General features: G+C 40.2%; 1 protein-coding gene and 1 long non-coding RNA gene across 3 annotated transcripts in view; one reads left to right on the forward strand and one right to left on the reverse strand.

Moving 5' to 3' along the window:
- LOC138842728 (uncharacterized) overlaps positions 1-23,938 on the forward strand; it is a 64,228-nt gene extending 40,290 nt beyond the window's left edge. Inside the window, exon 3 of one of the 2 annotated variants that reach the window (XR_011377549.1) lies at positions 23,693-23,938. This is a non-coding gene — a long non-coding RNA (uncharacterized lncRNA). Of the gene's footprint in view, positions 1-1,334; positions 1,992-23,692 lie in introns of those variants that run through there. The other variant, XR_011377548.1, reaches the window with a different exon arrangement.
- Positions 1-26,598, reverse strand: part of RASEF (RAS and EF-hand domain containing) — a 70,868-nt gene that overhangs the window by 19,550 nt on the left and 24,720 nt on the right. Inside the window, exons 2-9 of the mRNA XM_030832769.3 lie at positions 21,175-21,321; positions 17,552-17,642; positions 13,806-13,901; positions 10,029-10,106; positions 7,802-7,917; positions 5,679-5,747; positions 4,018-4,102; positions 3,028-3,116 (exon numbers count right to left, since the gene is read on the reverse strand). Coding sequence (XP_030688629.1) covers positions 3,028-3,116; positions 4,018-4,102; positions 5,679-5,747; positions 7,802-7,917; positions 10,029-10,106; positions 13,806-13,901; positions 17,552-17,642; positions 21,175-21,321 — 771 coding nt within the window. The remainder of the gene's footprint in view (positions 1-3,027; positions 3,117-4,017; positions 4,103-5,678; positions 5,748-7,801; positions 7,918-10,028; positions 10,107-13,805; positions 13,902-17,551; positions 17,643-21,174; positions 21,322-26,598) is intronic.

The raw sequence follows: 26,598 nt of genomic DNA on the forward strand, positions 1-26,598 counted from the left end.
TATAGTATCATGCCATCTGCAAATAGTGACAGTTTCACTTCTTCCTTTCCAATTTGGATTCTTTCTGTTTCTTTCTCTTCTCTGATTGCTGTGGCTAGGACTTCCAAAACAATGCTGAATAAAAGTGGCAAGAGTGGGCATCCTTGTCTCGTTCCTGATCTTAGAGGAAATGCTTTCACTTTTTCACCTTTGAGTAAATGATGTTAGCTGTGGGTTTGTCATATATGGCCTTTATTATGTTGAGGTATGTTCCCTCTATGCCCACTTTCTGGAGAGTTTTTTAAATCATTAGTGGATGTTGAATTTTGTCAAAAGCTTTTTCTGCATCTACTGAGCTGATCATATGGTTTTTATTCTTCAGTTTGTTAATGTGGTGCATCACATTGATATTGAAAAATCCTTGCATCCCTGGGATAAATTCCACTTGATCATGATGTATGATCCTTTTAATGTATTGTTGGATTTGGTTTGCTAATATTTTGTTGAGGATTTTTGCATCTATATTCATAAGTGATACATAGGTTTTTTAAGGAACCTATGGGGGTTCCTTAAAAAACTAAAAATAGAATTACCATATGATCCAGCAATCCCACTACTGGGCATATACCCAGAGAAAACCATAATTCAAAAAGACACATGCACCCCAATATTCATTGCAGCACTATTTACAACAGCCAGGTCATGGAGGCAACTTAAATGCCCATCGACAGACGAATGGATAAAGAAGTTGTGGTACATATATACAATGGAATATTACTCAGCCATAAAAAGGAACGAAATTGAGTCATTTGTTGAGATGTGGATGGATCTAAAGACTGTCATACAGAGTGAAGTAAGTCAGAAAGAGAAAAACAAATATTGTATATTAATGCATGTATGTGGAACTTAGAAAAATGGTACAGATGAACCGGTTTGCAGGGCAGAAGTTGAGACACAGATGTAGAGAACAAACGTATGGACACCATGGGGGGAAAACCGCGGTGGGGTGGGGATGGTGATGTGCTGAATTGGGCGATTGGGATTGACATGTATACACTGATGTGTATAAAATTGATGACTAATAAGAACCTGCAGTATAAAGAAACAAAAAAACAACTAATGCTAAACTCTCTGTGGGTTATTTGTATGGAAATATGTTAATATAAATGTTTCAGACATTACATGAAATTTCTAAAACTCTTATACGTTCTGGTATAATGTTATAAGTCATAATTCTAGTTATTACCTTAAAATGTATATCTCAGAAATAACTAAATTTCCTTGTCAATTGCATTATTATGAACTTTCATCAAATCTTTAACCGTGGTCATTTTTAAGTCTTTTGTCATTTACAGACAGTTCTGGGTGTACCCTGATGCTTTTGCAAAAATGTTCCTATAGAAGGGTTTCATCTTCAAGAAATTCATGGAAAAGACTCTGACAAGTACAGGTTTCTGGTAACTAACTATACTGCTGAACTGAATGAAGAAGCATTTTCAGAACTCTAATGGAAAACTTATGAATTCATAAAAGTGCTAACAAAAGATCAAGATGAAAAAAAAATTAATTACATGGGACTGAGTGAACTGATGAGGATGATTATAATTTTTGTGACTTTCTGTTTGAATAAAAAAAAAATCCCACAAGGTCCCAGAGGCAAAAAATATACAAATCAATTTTCATTGCAAAGTAAAGGAGCTGTTACAGTGGAGGATTACTGGACTGAATGTCAATATTATGACATAGTATGAGTGTGTTTCGTAAGTGCAATCATTGTTGCTTTTGTTGTGGTCATCCATGTACAATGCCTGGTGTCAGTTTATCTATTGTAAAAATAAAATACAGTGTGTGTGTGTGTGTGTGTGTGGAAAAAAAAAAGAAAAAAGAAAAATGTTCTGGAGGTGGGTGGTGGTGACGGTTGCAAAACAATGTGAATGTACTTAATGCCACTGAACTGTACACTTAAATATAGTGAAGATGGTAAGTTTTACGTTATGTATATTTTATCACAATTTTTAAAAATAAAGAATAATACCTTTTTAAACTTAAAAAAAAGTAATATCTATTTCTCAAAAACAGAGAAGCCAGTTTCCTACAAATAGATAAACCATTCAAATTTTTTATTAAATAAATCAGTGAATAATAAAAACATCTGATACTTGGATAGAATTTTATTAAAAGTGATTACCAGTAAGCCTTGGAAACAGACCTTCCTGAAAGGGGATATGGCCATTTTGCTAATGCCAAGATACTAAGTACATTATTCTTTACACCAAAAGTCCTCAAATGAAAAGGGAAGGAACATAAATTATGAAAGTGGCATCAGAAATGGAGAGCCAGAGACCTGCAGTTTATGCACTCACGTCTACCATCAAACTTTGACATACTCCAAGTTAGCCTATTAAGTAGCAACACTGGACATGTATATGTATACACATGTGTACACAAATGTAATCTTTCAGTTTTTACTGCTAGATCTCAAGTTATAGCAGGGCTAATATTTCACTTCATTTGATTAAAAATAGAGCTAAATCCTCACTTCTGGGAAGCCTCTGTGACTCCTTTAATACATTAGCGCATAAACATCTACTTGCCACATTTCTGTTTGTTTTGAAAGTTTGCCTTTCCTTGAACATAGCTTGCATAATATTATACTGAGCTATTAAACATTTACAGATTGTGCCAAGAGTCTCAACATCATAGACTGCGTATATCACAACATCACATATGGTAGTTCCACTGGCTTCCCTGAAACACCTCTTACTGAGGGCACTTCTAAGAAACAAGACTTAATAGGCATGAGGTAAGGGTAAGCATACATAAAACCAAGTCACGATAACATCTTAAAGGAATCACTTTACTCTCTCTAAAACATTTTTACTTTAATCGTTACATGTTTCATGTTTCATAAATTTAAAGTAAGATAGTAGAAAACAGATATTAGTGCCCCAAATATATTCTGTTATTCTAATTTACCTGTAAGGAAATGTACTTTCCTTTTAACTCTGTTCCAGAATTTAAACAAAAAGTAAGTAGGTGTTAACATACCTGTCATAGCCCAGAGGTTGAGGAGAATGAGCATTAAATTTAGGACTGCTTCTGGAAATTGTATTCCCTGGTGATATATTATTTATGCGCTGTAATACATAAAATACGTAATATTTTGTTATTACATGTAAAAATTCTGTGTACATTTTTAAAAACTGTAGCACACTAGTTTACTAATGTAATTAAAAGTTTGGTATCCTACCTGAGAAAACGAAAGCACAGAAATCAAGGGAAAAACTGCAACAACTTCCCATAGTACTCTCTCCTCATCATGTCTTAAGTCCAAACCCTACCATATAAGCCATAAAGGGGAATCTTGGTTCCCCAGATTTGCCAGGACCCTGCAATACCGACTGAGGATTTATCTCTTCTCAAACCATCATTTGGCTTAGTAGCTGACTCATCCATACCCAAAGCTGTGGCACTGGAACCCCAACCTTGAAGCTGACCCCCAAAAGTGGGGGAAGAGGCTTTCTGGCACATGTAGTCTAGGGAAAGGTCCTCAAAATTCCAAATGGGCCTTAGCTTGTTTCTGTAGGAGGGTTTAAGGCCCAAGGCCTCCACTCTGATGATCTCACTACCAGAAAGAACAAACCAGTGGGTCTAAATAAACTCCTCAGCCAGAAGCACCCTCTCTCTCCTCTCAACTGGGCAATATATATTTTAACCTCCATGAGACATCTCACTTTTTCTTCTATTATTGCTATCTGCGCACATCTTAACTCCCTACTATACTATAAACTCTTCCAGGACCCAGGTCACACCTTATACATCTTTCTCTGGTTTTCTGGAACATTGAACAAAGAGTTGGCTGACACTTAGACATTTATTTATGCAGAGGAGTGGCATATTTTTTAAGTTGGGAAAATGTCTCCTTTTATTATATGAAATAGTTTCTCATTATTATAAGTTCTCTTCTAAGAAAATATATGATTTTTATGAAACTACCACGAGAAAGAATGAAATGCATTATAAAATTCTATCACATACCAAGGATCTGTTGAACTTGCTGTAACTGTTTTCAAGGGCACTCCTTAGGCCATCGTTACTGTCATGCAGTTTCCTGTTAGCTGTTCTACAAAGTAAATAAATAGATAAGGAAAGTATTAGTGGGGGTGAAAGTCACCACTTCTTTTCAGGCTGTGATATTCAGAACGTGGCATTACCACCGCTTGTATCTTTCTGCCACTTCCCTTCAAACCTCATAACCGAGATCATAATTCACTACTAGAAGTGCAACTTAACAGTGTGTCACCTCTCTTTAGAGGTCTCAAGGCATTTTAGGAGTGAGTCAGCTATGCTGTGGAACCCACTGCTCCTTCAGGTAGCTCCATTGTTTGGATAGGTTTGGTGCAGGTCTGTGTTCCCTAAAGGCCTGAAGCCAGCCGGCCCCACCTACTCTCTATCCCCGCTGCACGGATGTGCTGTGTTATGTCACACTTCTTTCTCCTGGCTACTCCTGCATCCTTCTTGTGGCATGGTGCTGTACCACCAGCAGTTTTATACCAGTTTTATACCAGTTAAAGGCTCCAATGTTGACTCAGGTTCAAATCCCAAGTCAGGCACTTACTTTCTGTATGCCTTACAGCAGCCATTTAAGCTATCAGAGACTGAGCAACCTCTTCTATCAAATGAAGTCTCTGCCGTAGAGACTGGCTACTATCTCCCTGCTTCAGGCTTATTCGTCCTTCAGAAGTCAGACGCTTCCTAGACCTTTCTGGTTAGGAGGATGCCCTTACGAGACACTCGGCTCCCCCTGGCCCCTGCCGCTCCTTTGGCATCTAACATCTGTAAGTATTGATCAGGTTCCATCCTCTTCCCCTGGACTAGCCCCATAAGGAGATAGGCCTTTTTCTCCTACTTGCTACTGTATCCTCAGCTCCTGGCATACCTGAACCATAAAAGGTGCTGAGTGAAAACCTGCTGAATGAATGAATAAATGAATTAACAGGATTCTTGTAATATATCAACTCTATCATTGTCACAGGTGAGATGTAATAAGCGTTCATAATGATGGAAAAAAATTGTCAAATCTGACCTGGCATCATTTGGGGGAACTAAAACCAGAAGAAAATACTGCCTAGGTGAAAAAGAGAAAGGGGCAGTGGGAAAGGGGGAGGTTTTGTGGGGAAGGTCTCAGAGGATGGAATTCCTAAAACTTAGCTGCAAATTTGACAGAGCAGGTGTAATATTTCCAAGAGGTTAAAAAAAAAAGAAAAGAAAAATATACTGCTAACCAGACACAATAAATTGCCAAAGAATGATCGTGTATGCCTAGTGATGTGACATGCACTATGTGAGACGCCTGAAACCTCTCAGTGTGCTGAGCTGCAGAGAAAGCTGATGAGGTCAGGGCCACTGTCCTTTACAGTAAAATAAAGGTATCATAAAGACGTGCCAGACATATCACCTGACTTGCGAGCACTTTTAGAGAATTATACTCTAGTCCCTGGATTTGAATAGTTTATGTAGGATTAGAAGCATCAGAAAGCGAAGCTGACGTGCTGAACACACCGTGTCGAGAAGGGACACGCGTGGAGCCGCGAACCCAGCCTTTGATATATGGCAACTCGTGTTACATGTGGCACCTGTTTTACTAACAAAACATAAGTTAAATGTAAATGTGATGAGGACTTTATATGAGAACTTACTGGAGTATTTCAATTTGCCTCTCAAGACTATTTCGATCTTCTGTGTACTCTCGGATTATTTCCAGATCCCTGTAAAATTATATTTTATGTTTGAATGCGGATTAGGTGTTCAGTCCTGCCTTACCGACACCTACCCTCCCAGACCCTCTTTCCGCCTTTTCCGAAGGCCTGTGTGCTTGACCGTGGTCTTCTCTCTGTGCTGCTGCCTGGTTCCTCTGAGACATCAGCAGCCTCCTCTCCTCCTGTGACCCACAAGCACACCCACGCCTCTGCTTCCTCTCGCAAGGCTCTGCTCCCCCCATCCCCCTCCCTGCACCCACCAGCTCCTCCACCCCAGCCCACTGACCTGGTTCTGTTCTTCACTGGGACTGAACCCCTGATGTTCTGCTGAGTCCCCTCTCCCCAGCTACTCACATTACCAGTCCCTTCCGCCCAATCCATTCTCTCACCTCTGACTCTTCTCTGCTCATTCCAAGCCATATGCAACTTCAGCCCCAGCTGTACTCTCCCTTCTTGTGATTCCTCCTCCTCACTGTGCTCCCAGCCCTGCCTGCGCTCCCCGCCTTACCCTAAGCCACAGTGGAATCCACAGGACCAGGCTTTCTCTGTTCACTGTAAACTCACGCTCAGCGATTCCTCTGTTGCTTTATTGTGAAGAAGCCCTGGCCTCCTCCTCAAAATGTCCACTCAGAACATCAGCCACTTACCTCCAGCCCCTACCTCACACCTGCCCCATTTCTAAGCAGATAAAACCCCATCACTAGCTTCCAAAAAACCTCAGGCTGTCAAATTTTGTCTGTAATAAGCTGTCCATTTGCTCTCTTGATAAGGCTAAAAGTTTCCCAATTGTCTGTGGGAATTTAAGTTCCTTAGCCAAAAATTCTGGGGCCTTACATTATAGCCTTAAACTAGCTTTTAAACTTTTTAATCTTTTTTAAATGTTTGCCTTTCCATTCCAAATATCTTTTTCTGTCCACCAGGCTGACCACTGTTCCCCAAACCAGTCTCATCCTTCCCCATGTCCTTGCTCCTGCTTTGGGTTCTGCCTCACCTGGAACATCTCTGAGACTCTTCTCCCATCTGTGAAATGGGGATAAGGAAAGTCCCTATCTCATAGGAAACCATGAATGCGTTAACGCTAGTAAAGTACTAAAGACAGTGCCGGGCAATTGTCAGTGTGACCTGTGTTGCTTGCTGACAAACTCATCTCAAGTATCTCTTCTTTAATAAAGTCTCCACCTTTCTGAACTAAAGGAACACTCTGTCTACCATCTCATGGCAATGAACCCAACCTGTGACACTGCAGTGGTATTGTTTCTGACATGGCTGAGTTCTTATGCTGTTTAACTCCATAACGCTTTTAACTTTTAATTTTTCCCAACTAAATTTGAAGTTCTCAAAGAGCAGAGGCCACGTCTTTTCTTTTTTTTATATATTCCACACTCATAACTCCTTATCTAGCTCAGGGACCTGTATATAGTTAAGTCCTTAATAAATGTTTCACTGCTTTCCATTACAGGACCTTAATTCTGATTAAAGTCTGCAAACCAACAAACAAAACACAAGGTGTTTTTCTCAAGTATACATGTACTAGGGGATACACACATATACTAATGCATATAGATGAATTTTATATTTAAATACCCTTATATAAATATACATGTGTATCTTCCTTATATATAATTACATGCCTCTGTGGGTACATGTGTGTTAGGTCATATGTTATTAACACCATACTGCAAAACTAAAGCACAGCAAAATAAAATGACTTGCCTAAGATGTCTCATTTTCCATTATTTTATGTTGTAGGGCCAGGATTCCTACCTTCAAAGCACTTCAATTAGCGCTGCCTCTTGACACTTTAGATATATTCTTCTGCTGCCAGTTAATTCAAACATTACTAAGCCCTGCACTTTCCTGAGCAGCCAATAATTAAAAAAATTGAAAACACAAAAATCACTAGGAAATCTGACACTAAAAGTAAAATCTTTAGAAAGCAAAGAACACATTAGTAAAGTTAATAAATAACCCTTTATTATTACATAGCTGAGCTTCAATGACATGGATGGTTACCTAAATAAACATTCCACTCAAACTGGAAAGTAAAATGTGAAGTTTCATACCTTTCAGAATTCAGACTCTGATCAGCATAATCACTTTTCAAAGAATCTAATTCACTCTGAAGAAAGGCTATGTTTGTCTGTGCTTCTAAAAGATCTTTCTTAACTTTCTGATTTTCCTAGAGGAAAGGCACAGTGCAGGTCATTAGACTCAGAGTTTCTACCCGGGAGAAGTGAAGTCAAGTGTAGTGTAACCTTCCCACACATCACTCTCACCCCTCCACAAGTCTTCAAATCTTGGTGTTCAAATAACTAATTATCAATTCAAGGTAATTTGATATTTTCATAAAGTATTAAAGAGTCAAAAATTAAATCCTCAAAGCTCTTTTTTAAAAATACTTGACATTTGGTGTGAAACTACAACAGTCAAGAGTTTATCATGACGTACTTTAACATGTTATTGGCAAATTAACGGAGACCAAACATTTAAACATCTGTTTTACTTAATGAGAGCTGTGGAACTACTGATAGATATTCTGTGGAATTAACAATACCTGTTACCAGGTAGACTGGCTACTTTTCACAATAAATCCTATCACCTAACATTTTTAATTTTGCACTTGAAAATAAGCCAGTGTGGTTAGGAGATTTCTATATTTTTCTTAAAAACAAAAAAACAAACACAAAAACAAAAAAAAGAGAAAGAAAAAAATCATTGGAGGCTTCCAGTTCAATATGGTGGACTGGGCACATGAATTTGTCTTCTTTCCCTTTTGAGACCCCATTAACATGAAATACCAAAGGAAATAAACCAATAAAAATTAAAAGAATGGAAAAGGGGCCCATCAGCAGTCAGGTGATTTAAACATATGGCTGGAAAAAGGAAACCGGATGGCAATGTGCTGACAAGGGGAAGAGAGTAGGGAAAAAGGAGGTCCAGAAGATGTGTGTTGAAGGTTCTGCTGTAGAACAAAGAAGAGACAACTGGTCAGGCAGAACCCCAGAGAGTGAGAAAGGGGGTCTGGAAATAGAGATTAAAACTGTACATTAAGACATGCTGCCTCTCAAGCCTTTACCTGCTCTTACCCTAGGAAAGAAGAGCAGATAAGCCAGAGTTGATTCCAAAGGCAACAAGATGGGGCTTGTCTTTTTTAAAATAACTGAATGATTCCCAAAAGCAAAGCTAAGGCTTCTCTCTGAACATCCAGGCCCCATGCATCTGGTAATTGGGTTCCTATATCTGACAGCCAGCTTCACACACAGAGCTCTGAGGAAGGGCATCTTTCAGGGGAGAGGCCTTGAGCTAAACAGATGTTTGCCTAGCTGTGCAGGAATCCTACCACAGCTACCTAAAATGATCAGAAATTCCAAGATGACATCTGGGTAGCAAGTTTAAAAAGCAGCCAGTCCAATAAGAATTGAAATTTCCTGGACTCCAAAATTAATATTTTCAAGGAGAAAAAAAAAATTCCATGTACTGGAAAGAATAAATAAGAAGTTGCAAGGTAGAGGTAATATCATGAAGATGGCAGGCTCTTTTTATAAGAAACCAAAAACTCCACCAGAGAATCCATGAGAAGTAAGCAACTCTATGAGAACACTGTGATCCAAGCACAAAACCAACTAGGAGGTAGCAAAATCTGAAACTGGTAATGCATAAAGGGGATTTATCTGACCACAAAGCTGGGGGACCTTCTCTTTTGAGTGGCACAGGGATAATGAGTGGAGAGAAAGAACTGCAATTTTAGCTCACTTCTTGGCTCTGCAGGGAGAATATTTAGAGTCACGATAAAGGAAATGTTCATTATTGGTTTTCAACTTTTAGAGTCAACCTGAAAACAAAATAAAGAAAATGACGATAATATAACGATGTTGATGTTATCATTTATGGCAACAGAAATACTAAAGATAGGGGCAGTAGAAGATGGAAAAGGGACAGACAGAAAACTTGGAGGAAGGGCAGGGCAATAATACCTCATCTTACAAAGTCAGGGAAACAGATGAAAGTTGATGTTATAAGAATGCAGGGGTTAACTATTTAAAATTTAAAGGCCATGCCATTATTGCTTTGAATAAAAAAAAAAGCATTTACAATAGGTATCACTGAGGGAAAAAGCCTGCATAAATATAATACCTTTAGTCAGAGGTATTTCAAAGACTTTCTCTAACTGTAGTATTAATTTCTCTTTAAGCTTTTATTCCTGGAATATTGAAATCATAGCATGATTTTATTTAGGAAACAGTAGTCTAACAGGAAATATATTACTGTAAGTGAAAAGTTAATTCTTACCATTGATAAGTCATAAATTTGTTTTTTTAATGCAGCTACATCTTCCTTTTGACTTATGTGTTTTGATTGTTCTTCTAGCTGAAAAAGCAAATAAAAGTTGGGCGTTTACAAACTCACTTTGAATTGATTTGGTTAAGTTTAGGAATATATGTGCATGTAGATATGGGAATTCTAGAAGTCTCCAATTTTCAACATTATACAACCTTATAAATCATTAAACTACATATAATCCAGAAGGATTTGAAAATTTGCTTTAAATAATTTAAACATTTAAAAAAGGGTTTTTCTTATTTCATGAATTTTTTTTTTTGCCAAGGTACATTTTTTTTCTTTTTTTTTAAATCGAAATATAGTTGATTTACAGTGTGTTAGTTTCAGGTGTAAAGTACATATTATACATATGTACTTATGTACAATTACACACATATATATACATTCTTTTTTTACATTCTCTTCCATTATAGGTTATTATAAGATACTGAGTATAGTTTCCTGTGCTATACAGTAGGTCCGTGTTGGTTATCTATTTTATATATAGTAGGTTATCTATTTTATATATAGTAGTCTATTTTATATATATAGTAGTGTGTATATTTTTCTTTGAAACAATTGAAAAGCCGTTTTGGGGAAACCATTCAACTATCAAGCAACTCAGTCCTCCCTTTTTCAGTTATGTTGCGTATGAGTCTGGACCTTTCTATTTGCTATTCTATATCATAATTACTTATGAGTGTTTTAACTCTCTTACTAGAGTCCAAGATTTTTAAGAGCAGAATTGGTGTCAAAAATCAACTATGTTTTCTTCATGGTGATGTCAAAAAATGCTTATATAATGATTTAAGTCAATAAAATTTAAGTATGGTATGAAGTTAGAGACACACACACAAAATTATATAAATACACAAATGAGCTTTACTTCCTGGTTGATTACTGAGCATTACCAGACTAAATTGGCTCAGAAGCATCCCTAACATGGACAACAAAAATGTCTTTCTTACACATAGCTTACATCCCTTGGGAAATGTGGGGATTTGTGGGTGTCCATTAATAGAATATGCATGCATTGATCAAAATGAATGCGATATTTCATCAAAATCTAAGTACTTTGATGATAGACTTTCTTCATCTTGCCAGGTGGCATCAGTGGAAGGTTTTCAAGTGGCTGAAGCCGAAAGAGCCACTGATTTTAAGATCATGCCAATTTCAGAGAAAAAAAATTGTGGGGAAGAAAATGAGTTTCTCAGAACCACTGGCATAAGGTAATGTCTGGTGATTATATTAAATCTGTAGACCTCTGTATGTTCCTTTACAGCTTTTAACATGTTCTCCCATAAATTATCTCTTACTCTCTCGCAGAACAACCCTATCAGGCAGGCAGGAAGTCTGGTATAAGTGAGAAAGCACCAACTGTGTAAAGACAGAAAGACAACCCATTGCTTATTAGCTGAGTGACTTTGTGCAAGTTATTTAACCTGGAACTCAGTGTTCTCATCTGTAAAAGTGGGAAGTTTGCACTTTCCTCAGAGAAAGTTTAAGAATTTGATTTTTTTAAATTATGAAGAAGAGCTTAATAAGCTACAAAGTCAAGAAAATGTCAGTCACTGTGGTTAGACAGGATAGTTTATTATTAATCCCATCTTACAGATGAGAAGCTAACGATCAGAATGATGAAGCCGGACTTCCCTGGTGGTGCAGTGGTTAAGAGTCTGCCTGCCAAGGCAGGGGATACGAGTTCGATCCCTGCTCCAGGAGGATCCCACATGCCGCGGAGCAACCAAACCCATGAGCCACAACTACTGAGCCCGCGTGCCACAACTACTGAAGCCTGTGCACCTAGAGCCCATGTTCTGCAACGAGAAGCCACCGCAGTGAGAAGCCTGTGCACCGCAATGAAGAGCCCCCGCTTGCCACAACTAGAGAAAGCCCCCAGCGTGCAGCAACGAAGACCCAACGCAGCCAAAAATAAATAAATGAATAAATAACTAAATAAATTTATTTTTTTTAAAAAAAGAACGATGAAGCCAATTGTCCTGGGTGTTACAGAAGAAATTGGCACAGTCTTTTTTAAATTAAAATTTTTTTTTTTATTTTTGGCTGCGTTGGGTCTTTGTTGCTACCCATGGGCTTTCCCTCTAGTTGCGGCGAGCGGGGGCTACTCTTCGTTGCGGTGCGTGGGCTTCGCGGTGCATGGGCTTCTCACTGCGGTGGCTTCTCTTGTTGCGGAGCACAGGCTCTAGGTGCGTGGGCTTCAGTAGTTGCAGCACGTGGGCTCAGTAGTTGCGGCTCGCTGGCTCTAGAGTGCAGGCTCAGTAGTTGTGGCGCATTGGTTTAGTTATTAGCTCTGCGGCATGTGGGATCTTCCCGGACCAGGGCTCAAACCCGTGTCCCCTGCCTTGTCAGGCGGACTCTTAACCACTGCACCACCAGGGGAGTCTGAAATTGGCACAGTCTTGATAAGGACTTGGGTCTCGTCATTCCTGACTCTTACTGTTCAGGGCCTATTTGGTCTTCATCATATACTATATGAAAAAACAACTCTGTGTCTCCTCTTGCAAACATTCTCTTAGTTTAAAGGTTTGGATGACACAGAAATAATTGAGGACAGTGACTAGCAGAATCTGTAACTCTAGCATTAAGCAAAGGATTGGTCCATTCAAATTCTGTAATACAAGAATAATATTATGGTCTAATGACCTTTGGAAATCAGATATAAGGTTGACGTTGATAATACTTTTCCAAGAAGGATACTGGGGAGAATTCTTAATAATTCCAGAGGTTTAAATTGCAGTAACCCACAAATGCAGTTAATTATCACTTAATCTCATTCAGTATAAACACTGGAAGGAGCATTAAAGGTTATCTCTGGTTATGAAAAACCAGAGAAGCAAAGTGATGTGCCTAAATTCACAATGCCACTTTCGGGGACGATTATTTTTTAAGTACCCATTTTCATTTTAGCTAAGGTATTTCCATTAGTTATGGAGACCATCCACATGCAGGAAGTGAATCCAGTGTTATGCTGGAGCCAATGTGTACCAGCAGGCGAGAGCCTATTTATTTTAAGCATTTCTTCCCAAACTCTGCATTCAGTGATGTCAACTTGGTAGCTTGAAATCGGTAATGGTGGGAATATTTATACCATGAAGATCGGCAAATGCTACAAATGCCTCCTCCCTTCCTCCCCTTTCCAGAGCCTGTTGTAAAACATCTACCAGCATACCACTGAGTGAAATGGACCCTAATCATTAGAAACCAAATAGAGCAGAGGCCCAAACCAATCACACCTCTGCTTTCATGTCAACAGGTTCTCTCCCACTTCTTGCTGATCAGTGGTCCTCTAGATCTGGAACTTTCCACAGAGAAGAGAAGTATTCATTTCATTTAATAAATATTCACTGAATACATATACCTTGCAGTAAGCTGAGTGTAGGGCTACATGACCAGGAAAGACAGTGTCCCTGCTGTCGTGAGCAGACAGTCCACTGGACACGTGGGACTTGAAGGCACTTGGTAAAGACCAAGGAAAGAAAACTGAGGTTTGATGGACAACTGTTCAAGGGACCAGAAATATTTACTAGATCTATGCAGAAGATAGGCTGCCCTTAGAAATAGAAATTACAGGCCTTTAAAAAAAATTCATGCCAAGGAGTCCAATTTGATTCTGAAATCTGATCTATCCACTGCTTCAATATGATTCTGCATGTTTTTAGTTGCTAAAAATGTAGACACATTGAGATACTGAAAGTATCCCTCAAAGCCCAGCTGCCACAAACCTACCTTTTTGAGTTTCTTTATTGTCACCTGTAGATCTCCCACTTCTGTTTCATACTGACGCCTGAGGTCACTGAGGGCTTCTTCAGCTTTGCGTTTTTCCTGAAAGAAAAAAAAAAAATGATTTTGTTGATTTAAATAGGTTCTTCAAAATCCTGTAGGTGAGAAAGATTTTGTGTCAAACTAAGGCTGACCCCAAGTCTCCTACACAGAGACAGTGAGAAGGTAAAGCAGAAGTAACCAAACTTTAGATGCCCAGCACTTCTGGAATGGAAACTTACAAGACTGGAAGAACTGCAGAATCCCACAACCTATATACACACGTAACCTGGGGTGACACCTCTAAGACCACTACTCAACTGTGATAGAGGGCTGCAGCACATCAATTAACTAGCTAATTAAATACGGCTGCGTTTAATGAAAAGCTATGGCACAATCAAGGGCCCCAGTGCTTGCCTGAATCCTATCATGTCATCAGGACTCAGGAAGGCCTGATGGGTTTACTGCTTTTCCAAGAGTTTACACCTTATCTAAATTCAAACCACATCACCTGCAAATTTCTATGCAAAGTGCTGCCCCATAGGCTGGTACTTCTCATGTGTGTCACCCCTGGTACAGAGAATGGCAAAAGGGCACTCCAGGAGGTCAGGGGCTGCAGCTCCCATGAGCCCAAATATCTTTCAGTTTCCTTTTTCTCTTAACACATTATGGAATTTAATATCCTATGTTCTGTATTCAAATAAAGTTTTAAGTTTATAACCAGTGGAGTTGAGTGTAATAAGACCTAAATAAATGGAGAATATATCAGGTTTGTGGATTATTCATTATTAATAAGATGCCAAATCTCCCCCAGTTGATCTACAGATGCAATGAAGTCCAGTCAAACCCCCAACAGGTTTTGGGTTTTTGTTGTTGTTGTTTTTCAAAATTGACAAGCTGACAAGGAAATTGAGGACCTAAAATAGCCAATACAACTTTGAAAAAGAACAAAGCTGAAGAACTAATACTAGACTCATTATGGAACTAATTCAAGACATTATAAAGCAATAATCATCAAGACAATGTAATAACCAGCATAAAGATAGACAAATCAATCAATGGAACAGAATGGAGAGCCCAGAAATAAACCCAACACAAATACAGAAAACTAATTTTGGACAAAGTGCAAAGGCAATTCAGCAGAGAACAGATAGTATTTTCAACAAATGGGCTGGAACAATTAGATATGCATATGCAAAAAATATGAACTTTGATCCATACCTTACAAACTAGATCCTAAATGTGAAATCTAAAACAATAAAACTTATAGAAAAAACACAGGAGAAAATCTTTGCAACCTTGGGTTATGCGAAGATTTCTTAAATATCAAAAACACATCCGTCAAAGAAAAAACATATCCATGCTGCCCACGTCCACCACTACTTTAAATCTATGATGCATTGGACTTCATAAAAATAAAAAATTTCTATTCTTCAAAAGACACTGTTAGGAGAATGAAAAGATAAGTCAGGAAATATTTATAGATCAGAATATATAAAGGACTCCCCAAACTCAATAATAAGAAAACAAACAACCTAGTTTTAAGAGTGAGCAAAAGATTTTAATAGACGCTTCACCAAAGAAGACGTAAGACGGTTGCCTGACAAGGAGGGGCAAGGAAGGATGGCATGACACAGGGGCGTGGAAACCAACAGTATGTGAACCTACCTTTATCTTGATTGTGGTGACGGTTTCTCGGTATATACACATATCCAATCTTATCATAGTCTACACTTTGAGTAGGTACAGTTTATTGCATGCCCATTATACCTCAATAAAGCTGTTACAACATATTTTTAAAACCCTAACTGAAACAATGGGATAAACACTCTATGTGCAAGAGGAGTCAAGGTCAGGAAGAGGTGAACGTGGCTAGAGGACTAGGGGAGGGCACTGGGGAGAAGGGGAGACTTTCTTTGATCTTTGCAAAATTTAGGAAAGTGGAGAGGAGTTATCAAGGCAAAAAAAACCAGCTGGAGTGAAAGCAGAGCAATGAGCCAGGCCAGAGCTGCGGGGTGAAGAACTGTGTGTGGGGAGCCAAGGTAAGCCACGCTTAGTGGAGGTGAGTTAGGGAAAACCTTCAGTCAGCGTGGATGTGTTAGTCCAGAGAGACTAGGAGACTGGGGCAGACTGGCAAATACGTGTCATCCCAGGGCCAAAGCTGCTCCATTGGCAGCAGTGTGCTGAGGTTTCAGAGACCACATCTGTGCAGTGACTCACCAGCCACTTATGCCATCGCTGTGGAACAGAGAAAGATGCCATGTATTCACCACCCCTGTACCAGAGCCAAGGAAAATGAGGAAGATGGTATAATTAACAAAACATGAAGTGATAAGGGGTAGGGCCATGGTCAGGTATCCATCACCAACAACGAGTTTGGGAAGTGCTTAGCTGGAAGAGGCGGAGATTTGATGACAAATAACGCACATGCTTGATAAGTGTGTGATGAATGAATGAATGCACAGATTAAATGGATGGAGAGGGAAAAAGGCAGAAAAAAATAGGATGTTACTGTTTCTAGACTAGAAGAAATAAAGCGCTAACAAAAGAATGGGATAATCATTGTAATAAAGCTGGACCATGGACTCTGAGCTATTCACTCTGTGAACATGACTTCCAAACAGTTATTAAATGTGTTATTAAGAGATGAGACAATCAAGAGACCCGAAGGCATACATGTGGTAAAGCAATTTAAGGTGAAGAATCTGAAAGGACACAAGGTACGCAGAGCACCAGAAAAGAGCAGAACTGCAATGGCCACGGTGCCCCTACCATACCTCAGGCACTGCACTAGGCACGCATACAGATCACCAGGCTCGACCCTCCTTAAAGCAGGTAGGTGGCATTATCCCATCTAAAGCTGGAAAAACAAAGGCTCAGAGGTTATGTTATTTTTCCAGTGCCACTTAACTGAGATGGGGCAGAGCCAGGAGGCAAACTAAGGTCTATTGGATGCCAACACCCAGGCCCTTCTCTCTCAATTTTCTGCCTCTCAGAGTTAATGGGGAAAATGAATAGAAAAAAAGGGAATGTTCAACCTGAAGTTAGCTACTCAAAGAAATATGTCTATTTTCTCTTTTCAGTAAACATCAATCACCCAAATATATTTCATAAAGGAAAAAGATAATTATTTCTCCTATGGAAATCACTGAAGGTAGCACCCAACTTTCAAATATGGGAGTTCCTATATTGATGAGTAAAAGTATATCCCATTGTAAAACAACACCAAAATTAGCAGAGAGCATTTTAACTTCATTGTAATCTAGATTTAAAGTAGCGGTGGACATGGGCAGCAAGACAGTGGTATTAAGGGTGGAGCCACCATCCTTTACGAAGGCGGGCTCTGCCTTCTCCAGGCCTCAGCTCTCCTGTCCCCTCTTCACAGAGGCCCCTGACCTCCCAACCTGAAGCAGCCTGTCTATCACACATGCCATTTCTTTACTGTGCTTGTTGCCATCTGAAATTAGCCACTTTATTTGATTACTTTCTCTCTCTCTCTCTCTCTCTCTCTCCCTCTCCCCCCCCACTCCCTCTCCCTCTCTCCTTACTCTACCCCCCACCCCCGCCCTGATAAAACCACCAGCACTAACAGTGCCCTTGTTGAGAGCACCTGTGGCAGTCTGGACTTGCTGCACCCAGAGGATGCCCGGTGCCCTGTCCATAAAAGGTGTTCTGAGGATTCGTCGCATGAAGGGGCCATCCCACAAACTCACGTCTTTCCGTGTCTTGTGTTCTGCAGCCTGAATCCTCTGATCCATTTCCTCTTCCAATTCACTCAACTGCATGGCTGCCTTGTCCTGGGCTCTGAAATTTAAGAGGATGCACACCTTTTCATTATACTCTTAGCCTTGTAACATGAAGAGAAAACTCTGACCTCATCTATTTCAAGCTCTCTATTTTACAGATGAGGAGAAACATACCATTTAAAATAATATTCCCTGTTCCTTCCACATAATAAAATGATGTTGGCAATTCGATCAGTTGGGTGTAAAGGGACATTGAAACTAGATATTAAATAAATGGAATAGATTAAATGGTATTAAACTAGAGTGTAGCAAAGAACAGATAAAGATACCAAATCGCTGGGAGGCTCTCAATAAATTCTGAAAACCTTTTTTGCTGCGATGACTGAGCTACAATCCCAGACAAGAAAAGAACTCCATGGCAAAGAGATGGTTAGATAAAATTTTGAAATTTTACCATATGAAAAACACAATGCTAAATGCTATAGTTAGAAGGGAAAAAAAGAAGAGATCTCAAAAATTATTTCTGATTGGTTCCCTAAAGTTCTAGAATGTAGATATAGTTGCCCTCTAGAAAATTCCTGTTTCTTTTATTAATACAATCAATAAATCATATTTCTCTGGAGGCAGAGAATACTGATCTGCCAAAAAGTTAGAAATGAGAAAATTTCGTTGCGAAGATACCCAGATAGCTTTATTTAGCAGTTGTCTAGCATGGAGACACCTGTCACTTTACAATGATTGAAGCTTTGGATTAAGCCCTAAAAAATTTATTTTTTGTTCTCTCTCAGCTCTGTGTCCAATTATCTAAATTTTCACATGTGTATGTCTTGCCTACTCAACTAGATTGGAAGTGACCTGAAAGCAGCCACCATGAGATTTAGAGTCAATGTACTTGGCCCAATGACATGGTGTTAATAAAAGTAGAAACAGGACCTCAGTAGAAGGCCTCTGTCTTCCAGTCTGATAGCTTCTGCTATACCATCCTACCTGCTTTCAACTTATTTACTCCCTCCCAACACAATTTGTTCATGCATTAATTTAATTTCTACATGAGCTTCCAAACAAGCATTGATGGGTGGAGGGAAGACCCGGAAGTAAAATTCGGAGTGACTTATCACTATTTTCTGCTCCTGTTAACTTCCTCTTCACCTTACGGCCTGCCCGAGGTTATGTTAACCAAGTTTGGACAGTCAGCTAGTTCTGGTTTGTTTACAAACACTTGATGTTTGAAATCTAGGCATTATGCATCTCCACAGCAACTTTCGGGGTTTTTTGGTCAACTCTGGGACTGGGAATAGCTAAGCCACACATCTATTTCTCCCTTTGTTATGACTATTTTTTTCCAGCCATTCCTTCTAGACATCCAGTCCCAAACATCTGGGCATCTGGGACGCCTCCCCAATGTGTTCCTTCTGCCTTTTTCACTTCTGAACAACTCTTTTTTTCTTTCTTTCTTATTTTTTGGGGGAGGGGGAGTAAATCAGGGTAGTCTATAATGACACACTGTTTGCCCCAGCAATTCCCAATTCCCAGTAAAGCATCTACCATGTTGGGAATGTCCACTTTAACCTTAGTCCAGGGCTCCTACCAGGACACTGGGAACCCCTTCTTCAGGTGCAAGTGCTGAGCGAAAAGACTGAGGCCCTCCCCTAACCAAAAACAGAGGTGGGGACGCATGGTCCTTAGTTAAGGATGTAAGGGAATATTTACAGTAGTCACTTAAACACCTCGGCAAGGTCTCTGCCAGCTCAGAGAGCGGCCTTTAGGAGGCCTTGGGCTTAGGACAGAGCCCGACTTCGGATCCCACCCACAGAGCACAGAAGCTGGGAGGAGAGAAGCGCCATCAGCTCCACATCACATGACGCACTCCGTGCACAGGAGAGAGCGGCCCGGCTGGGAATGAGAGCAGAGGGAAGAGAATGCCATTCTTCTTTCCCTTATGGGTTTACACAGGACTATACTTAGAGGTTATGTGTGAATGAATGTGTATGTGTCCCATGTATCTTTGTGTGGGTCTGTGTATACGCATCTGTGTGTGTACAGGGGAGTTAGTGTGTTTTCACAGATATTCACTGGACTCTTTAAAAACACAAATGTGTGTCTGCTAGTCACCCCTCAAAGGAGGCCAAATCTGGGGCTCTGATCCACACCCCAGAATGCTCTATAGAAACTGATGATCTGAGGACCGCCCTATGATCTCACTGAAAGCCTCTAGCAGGCAAACTTGAGGGAAAAGATTGGAGTCAGGAACTGAAAATGTTCACTTAAAAACCCCCTGTGTGGGCTTCCCTGGTGGCGCAGTGGTTGAGTCCACCTGCCTATGCAGGGGACACGGGTTCGTGCCCTGGTCCGGGAAGATCTCACATGCCACGGAGCGGTTGGGTCCGTGAGCCATGGCCGCTGAGCCTGCGCGTCCGGAGCCTGTGCTCCGCAACGGGAGAGGCCCCAACAGTGAGAGGCCCGCGTACCATAAAAAAAAAACGAACAAAAAACCCCCTGTGGATAGTTCAACTCTTGTATGATTCTAGGACTATAAAAACAGTCCTATTTAGCATCAGTGTTTTAAAACATTTTCTCTTCTATATTTTAATTACTTCACAGGGTCAGCTAGATAGTTTTATCATCATGTGGAGGGAAAGAATAAAGAGAGAGGAACGGCCTTCACCTGCCCCCATGCAAATGGGGGGCATCCTATGAAAGGGGCCGTTTACGAGTTCTGGGCAGAGACCAGTGCGGTGCGCAGCACACTGGGAGCTGCTGGCGGCAGAGCACATGGAGGTGAGAAGCATCTGTGGGGCAGAACACCCAGGAATTGTGACAAATAAAATGCCCTCTCTCCCAATATATGCCAAAGGAGTGTGGTCTTCCAGGGAACAAAGAGGCTGATGTTTGGATTGCAACACATATAAATTCTTTTTTGGCACTGGGTTGCTGTTAAAACCAATAAGATATCCTATGTAAGCCAGCTGTGGCTTATATAAACTGTATGAGAGTAAGGGCTCAACAGTTTCTAGGCTTTCAGGTCAAGCTGGTGAGGAGGGTTAGAGAGAGGGAAAGAAACACTGCTGAGTACCCACCATGTGGTAGGCCCAGTGCCAAGTGCTTCACCCAAGCCTCACTATGAGGTCTCCACACCCCGAGGATGTGAATATTTACAGCCTCGTTTTGCAGATGCAGAAGCTGAGACTCAGGGAGATTAAGTAACCTGCCCAAAGTCACTCTTCTGTCAGTGACAAGGCCAGGCTTCAAATGGAATCTGCCTGCCTCTCTGGATGAAAAGTATCCTGTATGTTTCAAGGGTCTGGATATAAGATAACGAATCTCTTTGAACTGTTCTATATGGCATCACAGGCCTTGAAGGGTTTATATGATAGGATCATGGGAACCTGCTGATGGATTGCTGGCTGACCCTACAAAGTACTGTCTGACTCAGCTTCCCTCGTGCTGGCTTAGTTTAGAAAGTTCCAGATTCCTCAGGTTCGGGTCGACCCCCCATACCATATGATAATGCAGTTCCGTCTTTGTGCCACTTGGTCAGAGAGCCAGTTAAAGGACCCCTTCTGCCACTGAGACAGGAAAGACTACAATACCTCTTCACTGCAATGGCCAGGTTTTCCATTTCTGTGCTTTGAAGTTTGATCTCATGGATGAAGTTCTTTATAACATGTTCATATGGCTGAATTAGTCTTGGCTCCACGAGGTTGATGTTTTGATACAAGGTACTAACTTGCTCTTTTCTGCCAAAAGAATTAGATTAAAAATTAAATAAAACCGAGTAAAAAAAGTCAAAATTTCAGAATATTTTTTAGGAAAGAGACACATTAAGAACCAAGGAAGAAAAATGTAACAATAGAATGACCAGAATGGAGGGAAGATAGCAGTCAGAGATGCTACTGCACTATTCTTCATATTATTATTATATTTTTAACAGTGGAACAGCAACTTCATTTTTTCCCCCAGCTTTATTGAGATATGACTGACAAATAAAAATTGTACATATTTAGGTTGTACAGCGTGATTTTTTAAGGTGTACAATGTGATGATTTAATATTGGAAGATGGAGGCCAGTGAGGGCGGTGGACATGCACAGGGAAGGAGTGATAGGGAAGGATTTTTTTGTCACTGCTGGGTTTTTTTCCTTTCATAGAAAGTTAAATAGATTTACAGAAAAAAAGTTAGGTAGCAAACTAATTACTTAATAATATGTTCCACCAATCCCTATAAGACATACTTCAGACTTTATGATCATAAAAGTACATATACCTATTGTTTTATAGTCAGTTAAAAATTATTTCATATATATTATATTTATATGTGAGAATCCTCATACTTGTTATTATTAACATTTGTAAAAGACAAATATTTCAGAGTCATTTCAAAAGAAAACCTGGTAAGACTGGGCAGCTGTTCTGCTAGGGGATAAAGGAGTGAGTCAGAGAGGCTGGTGGTGTCCTTGACTCAAGTTTGGGAGCTGATGTTGAGTGATACAGAGATAAGGCCATGTGAAGACACAGTCAGACCGCTGTTGACAAGCCAGGAAGAGAGGCTCTCACCTCCAACCCTGCCAATACCTTGATCTCAAACTTCCAGTCTCCAGAATTGTGAGAAAATAAATCTCTGTTGTTTAAGCCACCCAGTCTGATATTTGTTATCAGAAATACCTAGGCAACCATAGCAAACAGTGAAACTTTCCAAGATCACATAGTGACTGAATGGCAGAATTGGGATTCAAAACTCAGTCTGATACTGTAGATCACATGGTCAACCATTACATTATATTGCTTCCCAGTGGTGTTAAACATCTGAACCTTGGCAGAAGAAATGGGATTCAAAATCATTACACAGAACTATGAAACACTTCAAAATGTAAGGTATATATTAACCCAAAGTTTATTTAGGCATGGCCCTGAGGTGTGTCCACGTAGCTATAAACTCTCCCAGCTTTTCTCTTAGAAATGAACTGCTCGGGGCTTCCCTGGTGGCGCAGTGGTTGAGAGTCTGCCTGCCGATGCAGGGGACACGGGTTCGTGCCCCGGTCCGGGAAGATCCCACATGCCGTGGAGCGGCTGGGCCCGTGAGCCATGGCCGCTGAGCCTGCGCGTCCGGAGCCTGTGCTCCGCAACGGGAGAGGCCACAACAGTGAGAGGCCCGTGTACCGCAAAAAAATAAAAAAAAAACAAACTGCTCGATGTGTGCATAGGCCAATTATGATTGAAAAGAACTGCTCAACTGAAATATTATTAATAAACCTGCAGGAATGAGTCACTTTATTTGGTGATATAAGACACAGAAAGTTGCCATCATCCTTCCTGTCAGAGCTGAGTACAAATATTGGCTACAGTAGTGAGCCATATTTACTAAGGAGCAGCAAAAAAAAAAAAAAAATCTCTACTCTTACATTGTCCCATGTAATTTCAATGTACAACAGGATCATTAACTTCCTTGCCTTTTGCCATTTACTGACCATCAGCGGTTTACAAAGCATAAAAACTTTCTTGTTAATAGGGACCTGCCTGTCAAGGATTGCCATTAAGATACTGTCACCAAGAGTCCTTGTTTCTTGGCTAACTGCACAGCAATATAATGTTCAGAAGTAGATGTCTCCGAAAATTCCCTGAATTTCTGAAAATTTCTAAAATAAGAAAAGAACATAATGATTGTAAATTCTCTTGAGTCCTTTGCTGGTCCTGGTATTACACAGAATTTCAGGAATAGTTTACAGTGAAGTGTACAAATAGATTAATTATAGAAAATGTCTGCCACTAGCAGGAAATAAATTACATGGTGAACTGTTGTGTCAGAGACTAGCTGGATACTCATCTATGCTGCTTCTTTTTATAGGGCACACAGGGGAGAACTGACTCCTCAGAACCCTGGGCAGGCAGGTTGGAGCCATGTGACTAATTGTGGCCAATGGAATGGGAGCAGAAATGATGTGTTTGCCACTTCCATGTTTGGCCCCTAAAATCCTTTGTAAGATCCTCAGCTCTTATGCATTCTCATTATCCCTCTCTCATATCTATTTCTCTCTCTCTCTGTTTCTCCCCTCTCCCCCCTGCCCTCTCCTTCTCTGTCTCCCTCCTCATTTCCTCATCCTCATGGCCAAAGTGAAAAACTCCAATATGGTGAAACCATGTGATGAAATATGTCTGGATCACCACACGGAGGGAAACTGCTTGGGAGGGATGCCTGACCACATCAATCTTCCCGACATGAGAGAAAGAAATGTTTGTATTTTGTAGAGCCTAAGGCTTGGAAGTTCTTTGTAAAACTCAACTTGAACTTAAAAAGTTGGCGTCATACTTTCCTAACTTGTTTTTTTAATCATCACCTTCCAGATTAAATTACTTTCTTAACTCCTTCCTTGATAGCTTCATATTAAATAAATAATAAAACTTCTATGACCAGGGTGAGTCTTTACTGCCACCATCCATTCTCTTTCAAGGGAATAAAAGCCTATTCTGAAGCATTCATATAGTGAAGCAGACATTTATTAAGCACCTTACATATGCAGTCCCAATAGTGATCTCAGCTTTTAAATGTACTATTCACTTAATCCTGACAACAGCCTTATGAAGAAGTTATCACTAGTATCCTATTTACCACAGAGAAAACTGAGGTCAAGAGAGGTAAGTATCATTCTGGTATCAGAGCTAGGATTCCAATTCTCCAGAGGAACTAGCTCTTTATACCAAAAGTAAGTGCTAATCTGCTTTTCAGGGGTCCCAAGTGCATGTCTCCATTTAAAAAACTTTGATGTACCAAGATTTTCTGAAAATTATTTTAGAGGATAGGTAGTATTGCTACAAGCACCATCTACATTACAAAGGGACTCCTTTAACGAATGAAAGCACAACTAAGATTAAGATGAGATAATCTGATCAATTCTTATTTACCTAAAGCTATTTGGGGAAAGCACTACTGTACACAGTGAGGCACACTCCCTTTTTTCCCCTCCTTTTGTCTGCTTGGTTCATTCAGTCCTTATCTGTGAAACCAGAGAAGCATCTGGATTATGCCTAGAGACTGCAATGCTGTCCCCTGATGCAAAAAACAAAACAAAAACAAACAATTTTCATACCTGATGCAAAAAACAAAACAAAAACAAACAATACTTTATCTTAACAAGATAATACGTGGTCCCTCTATGTAAGATTTAAATGCTGTGCCCTGTACAGGCAGCTAAACACCTATGGATTCTTCAGCTCAACAGACTGGGTGCCATTACTTGGTACCAAGACAGTCTTTTTGTTCTGCTCCCGAGATTACAGGAGTCACCAGTCTCTCCCAGTGTCCTTGCTCCTGACGTCAAACGTTAAACAAGCAGACCACACAATGCTGCACACACAGCTCTGTTTACTCCTGACCCTCACCCAGGGTGGTGCCTCTGGGTGCGGAAAAGGGTGCCCGGTAGTGACAAGACTTAAGTCCAGGGCCTCATATAAGACAACTATGCTTGGATTCACAAATACCATGCAAACCTGTTTACAGGTGTACCAGACAAATACTGGGTAAAGATTAAGGGTCAGGTCATGCACGTTAGTCAGCCAAGATGAAAAACAGTCTCTGTTTCTGTTCGGAGAGAGCCACTCAGGCTAAAAATAATCTCATTTATATCTTAAGGAAAGAGATCAAATGAAATGAGAAAGACACACCCTGGATTACCGACTGGTTTTAGATCTGAGCCTTTTCATCGTTTTGTTCAATAAATTACAAGACGATTTGTTTGAAAGACAGTGATAATGGCAAACTGCTGATGAAAGATTCACAATTTAAAAATTTTAAATGATCCCTGGGAAATAAGCATTGTAAATTGCAAATATTCCCACTGAAGCTGAGAGATAAATTACCTGAATTTAGGAGGAAAAAAATAGGTATAATTAAGATTGGTAAAAATTTTAAATGTCACACACTTCCACAGGATTTACATTTTACTTAGAAGAGCACATATTTATCTATGGTTATGCATTTGTAATGTAGTAAGGCCAGTATTTAGAATGCCTGGACACCTCAGGTCTCAGGACAGCTCTGGGAAATAGTCAAGTGCAGACGACAACATCATTCCAGGCTAAAGAACACGGTGACCCAGTAAGGTTGGTAGGAAAATTGGACCTTAGATTCAAAGTCTTGCTGCTTTAAGCACTGAAATAGAGAGCTAACCACTTTATTCAAATTGTAAGTTACGTAGATCTAAAACCCTAAATGGTTCTCTGTGGACAAAAGCAAGTAGTATTCAATGTCTACATCATCCTACACTAGGGATGGCTGGAAGAAGACTGACACTATGACCCTAACATCTGAGCATGGGAAATTAAATATCCAGGCAATCCAAAGGGCACTATGTTAGATCCTGGAAATAAAATGCTAAGAAACATACTGAGTACCTTCCCTCATTAGGCTCACCATGAAGATTAAGTACAAGATGCTTTGACAGCATAGAGCAGGTGAACATGACCAAGCCTTGCAGTATGATGACCTGAAAGATGAGTAGATGCCAACTAGGCAGAAGTGGGGTGGGGGTGGCCTGTTCCAGGAACCAATCACCATAGGTTGAGGGGTTTGAGTGCAGGGGAGGGGCCAGCAGCAGTTCCTGTAAATGGAAGAAGCTGGTGAGGCTGAGGAGCTGAGAGTGGGGGAGGGACCAGCAGCATCAGATTGGGGGAGAAGTTAGCAAGAGCCAGATGACTGCACAGAGCCTGAAAGCACGGTAAAGACATGGGAGAGGGGCAATTATTCTGAGAGGGTGGTAAGGCGCTGGAAGGTTTAAAGGAAGAGACAACATGATCAAGTGTACATCTTAACCATTCTCAACTTCTCAAAGTTTTGGCTGCAGCAGAGAATTAAGCGAAGGATTTTGAAACAGGTTTGCAGATAGGAAGGTAAATCTAAGTCTACTGTAATTTAATCCAGAAATGTGGGACTTCAGGAGTTTTCACTAGCTTCTACTTTCCTTTATTATAGAATGTGTAAAATTATAGACAACTAAAATCTTACCATATAGACAGATCAATGAA

Source organism: Globicephala melas, chromosome 6 (genome assembly GCF_963455315.2).
Source record: "Globicephala melas chromosome 6, mGloMel1.2, whole genome shotgun sequence".
Taxonomy (NCBI): Eukaryota; Metazoa; Chordata; class Mammalia; order Artiodactyla; family Delphinidae; genus Globicephala; species Globicephala melas.